Below are 10,546 nucleotides of genomic sequence, written 5' to 3'. Positions count from 1 at the left end.
AGTATGGGACGGAACCCCACCGATAAGATCTCTGCACTGGCACAGGACTCTGTATCCTTGTCATTCAACTGTCAAACTCCTGGATTTTTTTTTTTTTTTTAAACATCCACAAACAACTCTAAGAGACCTGTTCTCTCTGCAGGAAAGCTGATGTACTGTAGAGTATTATGGTGCAACAGAAGAGCGGACCAGGCTCTGTCATTTAAAAATACTGTATTTTATTTACTTCAGAAAACCTAAGGGTAAATGAGCAGAGAGTGTCACCAATGATGAACCCACACAAAATCTATGAGACATGAGATCTTCACAACCATATTACACAAAAACCCCATGAAGAAGTGAGACTTGTTTGGATGCTTTTATCTGGGCATAATGAAAACCCCTAAAGCAACAGCTTTCATAGAAATAGCTTTCTTCTTAGTGGAAGCAGGAGGCAACTAACATCCAGATTAGTAGCATTCCCTTGCCAGAGTTATCACCCACATAAGAAAGCTAGGATATTTTTTGATTGTACCAACACATCACTGCTAGTAAACTTGCTCTCACAACACTGTTTCAACCACATCTTTGATAATACTATACAACCAATCTGTTTTCCAACACCCAGCAGTATCTGGCCTGAGGATACACCCCACCATGTGCATGGTTTCCTGTAAAGAAAGAGATCTGTGAGCTGCTCATTTGAGCCAACAGCATCATGCCGACCTGGCTCAGCTGGCTGAGCTGAACTCCATGGGAGCTATCGTGGTGGTCTCTCCAGTACTGCACAATACAAGAAGCATGGCCTAAAGTAACATCCACCTACAACACACTAGTAGATAGTTTCAGATTCAGTACTATGTACAATTTACTCTTACTTAGTATACTAAGGAGCTGTGGTATTTCTTCTGAGACTTGTTATTTGACTGAAGATTATTGAATCTTTCTGTCCACTGGGCTGCAGAGGGATGCTGCACTCTGGCTATACCATCAGGTTAAGAAACTTCAACAACCTGCCTCAGTTCTTCAAACAGGGGTGTGAGCTCTTTCTCTAAACTTACAATCAGCCCTGGAAAGAGAAGAGACAAAACATCCCATCAGATGATGTAACTGAGAAACCTTTCTCCAAATCCTACAGCTCCCTCCCCGCTACATGTCACAGCCAGAGTCTTCCACAACATGAAATGTTTCACCGGAGCTGCTCATGCTCCACAAGAACAGTGGGCAGCGCCCCCAGCACCAACAGGGGCACACCCCATGCAGCACAGCTCTCCCCCATACTGCTGCGTGCCTCTACTATTGCTTTACTGCTTCCCACAGCTACTGAGGCCCAGGCAGCTGTGCAAGAATTAAATCCCTTTTGCTTGCACTCATTAGCAAATGCCCTCATGAGCAAGGCCAGGTGCTTTTCTGAAGCATTTCCCCACCGCACAGAACTGGGTGGATAGAGCCACATGTGTGTAACCTGGAACTGACAGACCAAATAACTGGTACGTACAGTACAGTCATTGCTGATGCAGTGAACGCTCCCACACAGCAAGGGTGAGGTTAATCACAGGAGAAGTATGCTTTAACAAAATGACAACTTCAGCAAGTCACCTGAAATCTTGACTTTTTGTTCATGCCTTTCCCCTTCTCTCCTTGACAATAAGCTGACAGAATTCATAGCAGGAGCAAAGTTTATATACCCTGATATAAATTTGGGTAAATTTTCAATTAAACACCTAGGCCTTAAAATACTACAATATTTAAAATACACATGAAGACATACCAGTATTGGCATTGCTGCTAGCAATGAAACTTACTACCAAAGGTAAGCGATTGAACTGCACCACCTGCAAGGAAAGAGAAACAGCGTTCAGCCAGCAGCACATATTGGACATCACAGCTCTGCCACAGAAATTCCTTCTGAAACAAACAGCCTCCTCAGTTTAAAGGACAGGCAGGAGCAAGAGCCACAAGGCTGGCTTTTCAGTGTACCTATTCAGTAAGATTCATGATTAAAAACACCATCGTTTTCTGAACGTGCAGTAATTAGGAATTTGCAGCACGCACTGCTCATACAGCTTTCAGAATCTGTTATGAAGGCTTTATGTTCTGTTTTACAAACAATATCTGTTTATAATTAGTGACACTTAAATAAGTGTGTGCAACCTATTTCATCACTAATCTTGCTGCCACTTTGAGGTAAGAAAGTTTTGGATATTTTTTTTCTTTGTACACAAACTGGTTATTTGGGTCCTCAAATCCATCATCAACTAAGTTTCTCCTGCTTCTCAAGTTCTAGTGGTCTTGAGAACCTTTTATTGTGACTGCGGTGAGTGTGCACAGCATCAGTATGTTGCTTTGATTGTCCTGATGCAAGTAGCTTACTGTTGTGCTCAAGATCCCAGCTCCCTATTACTGAAGAAAAGAGACTGCTCATCACCTGTGGAGAGCATGATCTCCATAGTGCACACTGCAGTGTTTGCAGCTGAGATTTCTGGCAGATAACACCACAGAGCACAGGAGGGAGGGAAATGCCAGGCTTTCTAGGTACAGTACTCTGTACTGTGGTGTCAGTTTTTAATGAACTTTTAACAAAGACCACACTCTCCACTATACTGTGTGTAAACTCACCCATTCACCCATTTATTTTCCAGAGCTAGATACTGCAGGCTGAATGGTTGGCCAATTTACCTCAGTCACAATAAAAGGTTCTCAAGATCACTAGAACTTGAGAAGCAGGAGAAACTTAGTTGATGATGGATTTGAGGACCCAAATAACCAGTTTGTGTACAAAGAAAAAAATATCCAAAACTTTCTTACCTCAAAGTGGCAGCAAGATTAGTGATGAAATAGGTTGCACACACTTATTTAAGTGTCACTAATTATAAACAGATATTGTTTGTAAAACAGAACATAAAGCCTTCATAACAGATTCTGAAACCCACATGAGCAGCACCTGCTGCAAATTCCCCAATTACTACATGTTCAGAAAACCACCATTTTCAACCAGTAAATCTCAGTTTTGAGAAATGTAAGAGAAGCTTAAACTGCAAAAGTTTAGTTTAGCCATTTAAGCAGTGTGAGAAATAAAACACGAACAGTACAATAGCTGCCAAGTGAGAATCTAGCAGAATTTAAACAACCTTCTCTCCCTTGCTCGATGTAATGTAGGAATATAGCTCAGGTCACAGAGAACAAATCACACTGAGGTTACTCACCTGGTATGTATTGTAATAGCAGATGATACTTTTGTTTTTAGAAAGCCCTAGTTTACTGCCCTGATCTGTGGCAAGGGCAAAGGTGGATAGAAAACCAGGTCGCAGTGCATGTTCTGGAGCATTATCATTGGCAACTGGAACAAAACAAGAAAGATCTTATCTTTACATAGTATAACCTCCGAGAGCATCACAAATCCCTGTCCAGCTTAGTGCCCTGCCAAAACCAGATCTGCTGTTGAGGAACACATAACACTTCTTACATGCTTCTGCAACGAGTGCTGGACAGTTCTTCATGAGTGGTACAATATTTAATATTTTGTACTCAATCAGTGCTCATTACACCAGCATCCTTCCTAGCATACCTAAGAAGCAGTCTTTTCCATTAGGATGCACAGCCTGTGCTGATGCCACTTTGGTTTTGTGTCCCTCGCCGTTTGTGCTGATTCCAGCCTTCGAATTGATTACTGGCACATGGTCACTTGAATGAAAACAAGTGAAGATGTGCAAGTTCTGCTAGGTATTTAAATACTTCGGGACATTAAAAAGCAAACTAAATTAGACAACGTGTAATAGTTGGATGTGCATTGCTTCTGAACAAAGACCAGCTCTCTAGTACTTTGTATCAATCAGCCTGTGAATGACTTAGAAGATACAAGGACCTTAACAGCACTCCAACCCTTTTCACAGAGGAAAACTTCCATGGCCTACAATTATTGAGGACACAAACAAAAGGATAAACTTAGAGGTACATAATCAACCACTGAATTTGAAGTAAGAGTCAAGCTTAATTCTTCAGGTTTGGATATTCAGGGCTTGAGTATAACCAGAGAAGATTCTGCCGTACTTCTCCACCCCCTGCTGTTCAGTCAGGATATCGGTTGCAGGGCACACAAGAAGCTGAAGTTACCTTTGATAACAGGCACACCATCTCTATCTGAGACTACAATAGCATGAAGACCTTCAACGCTGCAAAAAAAAAAAAATAATGAAGAGATGTGATTTTAAAAACTGAGTAATTAGTAGCAAAGATCTTTTTTTCCTGAACAAATGCACAAGGAAGGGGAAAACAGAGAAAACTAATGCCTTTGCTAATTCAGTATTTCACTGAAAGCGATTTGTTCTGTTCAGTATGAGTGGTCTCTTGAAGCAGTAAAGAGAAATAAAAAATAAAACTACGGGCACGAAACTTTCAGCTTCAGAAGGAGGCCAGATATTACCAATTAAATTTCGTTAATCAAGCAAAAGCTCGAGTACGCTGCCCTCGCTGAAGGGACACCGGTGTCACCACACCTGCACGTTACCGCAGACCGGAGCCCTTCCAGGCGGCAGTTCCCGCAGGGAATTCCCAAGGATGCGGGAAGGCAGCCACGCGGGACGCTCCCGGCACAGGCGGGCACAGCTCGTCCCCGAAGGAGCCCCCGGAAGGCTACAGAGCCGCCCGCAGCGCGGGCTGCTTCCCCCTCGGGTGGGCAACAACGAGAGCAGCGCGCCGGGCCACCCCCCGGCCCCCGCCCCGCCGCCCCCCAGCCCCGGGCTCCGCCGCGGCCGGGGCAGTGCCCAGGTCGCGCCGCACCACTCACCTCGGCAGCTTCTTGTACAGAAACCTCTTCAGGTCCTGGGGGCAGAGACAGGCGGCGCGTTACCGGCTGCCACGGAGAGCGGGCGGAGGGGGCTGCCTGCGCCCCGCTCCCCGCCGCCCGCTCCGGCTCTCCCGCCCCGCCAGGCCCCGGCCCGCCCGCCCGCCCCCCATCCGGCTACGCCCCGGAGCTCCCCCCACATCCCCGCGGCCTCCGCCCGCCGCCCGGCCGCCCCGCGGGGCCGCACTTACGTCGGCCATGGCTGGGGCCTCCCAGCGCCAGCGCCGCCGCCGCCGCCTCCGCCGGCCTGCGAGACGAGAGGGCGCCCGGTCACCCGCGATGCGGCGGGAGCGGCCCCCGCCTCCGAAGAGGGCAGCGGCAGCGCTTCGCTCCCTCCCCGAGGCCCAGCCGCCTCCCCCCGCCGCACCACCACGGTAGAGACCGCCCCCACCCGCCACGGGAAGGGACGGCGGTCGGGCCGAACCACCACCGCACCGGCGAGGGGGTGTGGGGGTGCTACCGTACCCGCCCCGCCCTACCTGTCCGTGCGGCCGGCTCGCCCTGCGCTGCCACCGCCCTGGGCGCCCACTCGCACGGGCCCGCCGCAGCCGCCGCTTCCCCTTTAAGCCTCTATCACATGACGGCGCGCCACCCCCCGAACCCGGAAGCGCTGCATCGCCGCCGCCCCGCCCTACCCGCGCTGCATTGGTCCCGCTGCCCACGCCCAGGCATGCGCCCGAGCGGCCGCCGGCAGCGCTCGGCGGGGCGGGGCGGGGCGGGGCGGGGCGGGGCCGGGAGGGGCGGGGGCTGCGTGTGGCACCGCCCGGTTCGCGGGGCGGCGCCGCGCTCGTTCCAGGCGCCGGGCTGCGGTGCAGGGCCCGCCACGCGCTGTGTGCCCGCCCGGCGTCAGGGGCTCTGCGGACAGCCGCGGGCTCGGAACGAGCTCCTACTGCAAACAGCGGCGGCGGGACCCGGGCGGGAGCCTGCGAGCCCGAGGTGTCTCCGCCAGGCTCACGGAGCGCACCTCGGGGGCTGCTGCGAGGGTCCCCGCCCCGCCGGGTGGAAAACGCGGGTCGGTGGCAGAAGCGGGGCTCGGCTCCGGGGTGGGCCGGTGCTCTCTGGTGACCCCGCGCCGCTCCCACAGCGGAGGCTTTGGCTGAGGAGCCCGTGTGGGGCGCTGCTGGCAACGGCAGCACGAGCTTGGAGGGGAAAAACCCACCAAACCCACAGCGTTTGGGTCAGAGCAACAGCAACAGCAGCGCCCGTCTGTGCTCAGCGCGGGTGCGCCCCGTTGTCCCGCAGCGATGCCCGTGTCCCGCACTTGCGGACGTGGCCCCCCGAGCCACGGAGCTGCAGGTGAAGAAATAAAACTCACCCAGCTCGTACCCGCAGCGGAACAACGGGAACTGTCTGTTCAAGGCGTTGTGTCAGAATCCAGGTCCCTACTGGTAGATCCAACAAAACCCCCTACAACCCCGCTCAGCCTGTAACGGTTTTGTGGGGTTTTTTTCTCTCTTAAAAAACCAGAGCCGCTGCGTCCCCGAGCACTGTTGATACCCGGAAGTTTTGCTTAGACGGAATACTGGCACTTAAAATAATAAAACCTGATGCTCACCTGAAAATTGTAAATGTTCCTGAATGTGCAGGTCTGGTGAAGTTTTAAACAACCCGAAAGAATGAGGGAAGCCAGTTTTTTGCAAGTGACAGAGGAAAAGCTCATCCAAAAGGACAGGTTTATTTCAGTATTAAGAGTCCATATCTCCTTCTTGATCCAAGCCATGCAGACACAGCAGTTTTGATAAGGACTTGGCTGCAACAGAGAGGTACCTAAAGAGATCCCCATAAAATCCTCATGTATAAGCTTCTGGTAGTATTTTGAAAATGCTACCCAGGACAACCTTGGTCCATTCATTTATTAAAAATTTCCCTACCATATGATGAAAATGTTTTAAAATGCAACTGGCTTTTTATAATTCGTAGGCATGATGCTCAATGATTGATTTTACTTGTTTCCCTGTCACATCGAGCACGAATGAAAGCTATGCAGAAGCATCTGTGAGATGGCTCCTGTATTCCTAATATTAATGGGAGTTTTGTCTCCTGTTCCGGTGTGTCCTGGTTTTGGCTGGGGTAGGATTAATTTTCTCCCTAGTAGCTGGTACAATCCTGCATTTTGGATCTAGTATGAGAACAACGATAACACACTGAAGTTTTAGTTGTTGCTAAGGGGTGCTTATCCTAAATCAAGGACTTTTCAGTGTCTCACGCTCTGCCAGGGAGGAGGTGCACAAGGAGCCAGGAGGGAGCAGAGCCAGGACAGCTGACCTGAGGTAGCCAAAGGGCTATTCCATACCACGGAATGTCATGCTCAGTGTATAAGCTTGGGGGAGCTGGACAGGGGGCACTGGTCGCTGCTTGGGGACTGGCTGGGCATCAGCGGGTGGTGAGCAGTTGTGTTGTGCATCACTTGTCCTTCTGGTGTTTTATTTCTGTCTCCCTTTTCATTACAATTATTATATTTTATTTTGTTTTAAATTATTAAACTGTTCTCTCAACCCACGGGATTTACTTTTTTACCAGTTCTCCCCCCCATCCCACCAGGGGCTGGGAGGAGCAAGTGAGTGTAGTACTTAGTTTCTGGCTGGGGTTAAACCACAATGCAATGACAGCCTTTCTATACACAGAACAAACCAGTACTGTTGGGAAAAGTATATCCTACATGAAGGGTAACATTGTAACTAAACATTGTATTCTAATATTATTTATTTTTTAAAATCTGGGGAAATCTGATGCTCAGACTTAGGTCCTGCCAGACTGAGAAGTCTCACAATTATCCTGGAGAAGTATGAGCAGGGTAAGTTTATAATAGCATACTGCTTTCCTGTATTTATTACATTTGTACTGTTTGCTCCCTGAAGTATCTTAAACATATGCCAAATACAGCACAAAATTTTACATTTGTTACATGGTCCCTTTTCTCCAGGCTCCACCCAGTGGTTTGCAAAGGAGCACGGGGAAAGCCAGGCAGCGAGATCAGTGGGGTTTGCAAGATTACAATGAATTGTTAGCAGATAAGGGCCACAGCACCAGGGCTTCTGACTGCCAGTCGCCAGGAGTCCTTATAACCAAGCTTCCTCTGGTAAAACTGACTGCACTCTGTTAACCCAATTTAGACAACTGGGAAGCTAGTACTTTTTAAAGTTACAGCTTCAGGAATTTGTATATTAACTGATTTTTTTACAAGAACAAAATGTTTGCTTTTACTATTACATTTTCTTTCTGCTCTCTTCGACAGACCTACAAGAAGAAAGAGTAACAACTGTTTAGGGGATGAATGAAATTTATGGAACAAACAACCATGTTTGTTTTAAAAAACATATTCTTGCCCTCCTATTTTAATCCTTTTACAGCATTCATTACAAAATTATATTAAAAATGTATATAATTTAAAGTTGTCTCTGCAGCCTATTTAAATGCACCTGTATACATTTCAGTGCTATAATGCTCTACCTTTTCTGGGAAACTTGTAACATAATCAAGACTGTTTAAAAAAAGTAAAAAACCCAAATTTAATCTTGTTTTACCTTAACAGTTAGAGAACTTGTTGGGAAATGTTCATCAGATGTTCATCAGATGTGAACACTGAATTCACCTGTGACTCAGGATGCTCCATAACTAGAACATATACTGATGTTTTATTTCAGCAGATGCAAATCATCTCCCTTTTTCATTATGCTATGTCAGAGAGTCATGCCAAGATTTTTCACTTTTTGCAGGACTTTCCTGCTTGTCCTTTTAGAGCAGAAATCAAGAACTCATGCTTATGCTGTGTTTAATTCTAGATTAAATAGAGATGACTAAAAAAATAATTAAAAAAAATCAGGAGTTAATTCTAGGTAGCTAGAAAAGTTGAGATATTTTTAGTCAGGCTGTTCAAAAACAGTTTTGGTTTTCCCTTTTCTTTCCAGTATTTCATTTTAATGAGAACTTCATCTTCTGAAGAAAGGCCATCTGAAAAGATTCAAGTACTTCACCCTCTTCAATAAGCATCTTGCTCATAAGGAAATTTGTTCTGACCTTTCCATCAGATTCCTTCAACAAAACCAGGAAAGATAATGACATTTCTGAAGAAAAAACCTTCAGACTTGAGAAAAAAGTAACAATCACGAGGACAGAAACACCCACTTGGAATATTAAAAGAATGTTTGCAGGCTGTATTTAGAGCAGGTTAATCTTTACGCTATAGGAAATAATAGCATCCTTATGCATACTGCTGCATGTTTCGAAGTGTGCAAGTATTTAATCTGTTAAATGCTAAGTAGCATTTTTCCACTAGTATAAACATATTGTTTCCTTCTTTGAAAATGACAATTGCAATAGATAATCCAATGAAACACAGCAGCTTAGGTCTCACTTTTAAACTGCTGGGATGTGTGTGTTGCCATAGGACACATCCACTGCATTACTCCATTTTGCTGAAGCACTGACAGCAATCTAACCCACCTAACACAGCTCAACATCCATCCGTTTACCTGCTTCTCAGCTGCAGCAGAAGTAACTGCAGGACAGACATAACCCACCCAATTACTGTAAGCAGCTTTGCTAAGACCATCTCTTCACTCTGACTTCGCTGTTCTGACATTTGACAAATGTGTTATATATCCTTTTTCCTCTTAACTAAAAGATCACCTGCAAGCTCAGACTCATTTGTGAACGGGAAGGCCCGAGTACTTGTTAAAGCCTTTAGAACAATTTTCTTCTATTAAGAAGACACAGGAGTACCAATATGTACTTTTGATAGTTTGTTTTCATTACTGTAATTACAATACATTCTGGACAGTTACAAAATCCAGAGAATCACGTTTTCTCCATAAATCTCTGTTGCAAACTTCAAACATTTGGGTGCCTTCCATTACTTTTGCACACTTTGACTATTATCTTAGTAAGGACATCCAGTACAGCAACCCTTTTGTTTGGTTTTTTTTTGTTTTGTTTTGTTTCAGCAGCTTTTAGTTCTGCTTTGTGCCTCAGGCTTTGAAGTCCACCTTGAATGCTGGTTTAGCTGCTTAATTAAAAGTCTGCAGCTAGTCTCTCTCATGTTACACTAGTTCATTAGAGGACATTTCCAGTGGGACAGTTTAGAAAAGGTATATATGCAAAATTATTTCTGGGTCACTTAGAGCAATAGCATTCAGCATATCTCTAAAGTCAAATCTTGCTCTAGATCAGAAGGACTTCCAATGAAGTCGAATGTTAAACTTTCAAATTAGAATTAGTCTCCACATAAAGTGATAGCATTGTTAAAAGACAGCAATTTTCTCAAACAAAAAATACTGCCCTTATTACTAGCAGCTGGCATTCTCAAATACAAGAAACATTCTCCTGCATAGCACTGTTAAAAATGTAAAAACATCAGCTACTGAACCTGAAAAGATTTTCAACATGCTTTTGATAAACTTAGCTGCCTCCAAACACCTCTCTGCAACAGCAGGTGTGGCTACACAGTTTCCACGTACAGGCCACTGAGTTACATCATCTTGTATGTAAGAGCCAAATGGTAGGTTTGCTCATTTCTAGGAAGTCAGTCCAGCAACACTCTGGTCCAGAAAAATGCATGCCCTACCTCTTCTGCCCTGGGACAAGTGATATGGCTCTGACCACAGGAGTATACTGCAAACTAGCAAAGCATTTAAATAGTTGGCAAAAGTGTCAAAAGGCACATAGCTTGTCCTTAACAATATTTCCGTTCCACTTGCAGTGCCCATTGAGGAATCAGTGTTGGGA

At 46.1% G+C, this 10,546-nt stretch overlaps 1 protein-coding gene and 1 long non-coding RNA gene across 2 annotated transcripts; one reads left to right on the top strand and one right to left on the bottom strand.

Annotated features, from left to right (window-relative positions):
* Nucleotides 1-196: 196 nt before the first annotated feature.
* Nucleotides 197-5,433, bottom strand: LAMTOR3 (late endosomal/lysosomal adaptor, MAPK and MTOR activator 3). The gene is made up of 7 exons (XM_055700725.1): nucleotides 5,302-5,433; nucleotides 5,014-5,069; nucleotides 4,766-4,800; nucleotides 4,093-4,151; nucleotides 3,186-3,319; nucleotides 1,751-1,814; nucleotides 197-1,048 (listed from the first exon to the last, which is right to left on the bottom strand). The coding sequence occupies exons 2-7, from the start codon at nucleotides 5,020-5,022 to the stop codon at nucleotides 975-977; spliced, it is 375 nt and encodes a 124-aa protein (XP_055556700.1). The 5' UTR covers nucleotides 5,023-5,069; nucleotides 5,302-5,433; the 3' UTR covers nucleotides 197-974.
* On the top strand, nucleotides 5,063-8,699 carry LOC114017157 (uncharacterized). The gene is made up of 4 exons (XR_008730642.1): nucleotides 5,063-5,196; nucleotides 7,560-7,616; nucleotides 7,746-7,901; nucleotides 8,058-8,699. It is a non-coding gene; the product is annotated as an uncharacterized LOC114017157 (long non-coding RNA).
* The last annotated feature ends 1,847 nt before the right edge of the window (nucleotides 8,700-10,546 follow it).

The sequence above is a fragment of the Falco cherrug genome, chromosome 1, assembly GCF_023634085.1.
Source record: "Falco cherrug isolate bFalChe1 chromosome 1, bFalChe1.pri, whole genome shotgun sequence".
Taxonomy (NCBI): Eukaryota; Metazoa; Chordata; class Aves; order Falconiformes; family Falconidae; genus Falco; species Falco cherrug.
This window is presented reverse-complemented; position numbering and strand designations above follow the sequence as displayed.

Coding starts and splice junctions, on each gene's coding strand:
- LAMTOR3 (XM_055700725.1), bottom strand. Junction 3,320..4,092: donor TGGTGTGCCTGTTATCAAAG/GTAACTTCAGCT, acceptor GTTTTGTTCCAG/TTGCCAATGATAATGCTCCA. Junction 1,049..1,750: donor TAGCAGCAATGCCAATACTG/GTATGTCTTCAT, acceptor TTCTCTTTCCAG/GGCTGATTGTAAGTTTAGAG.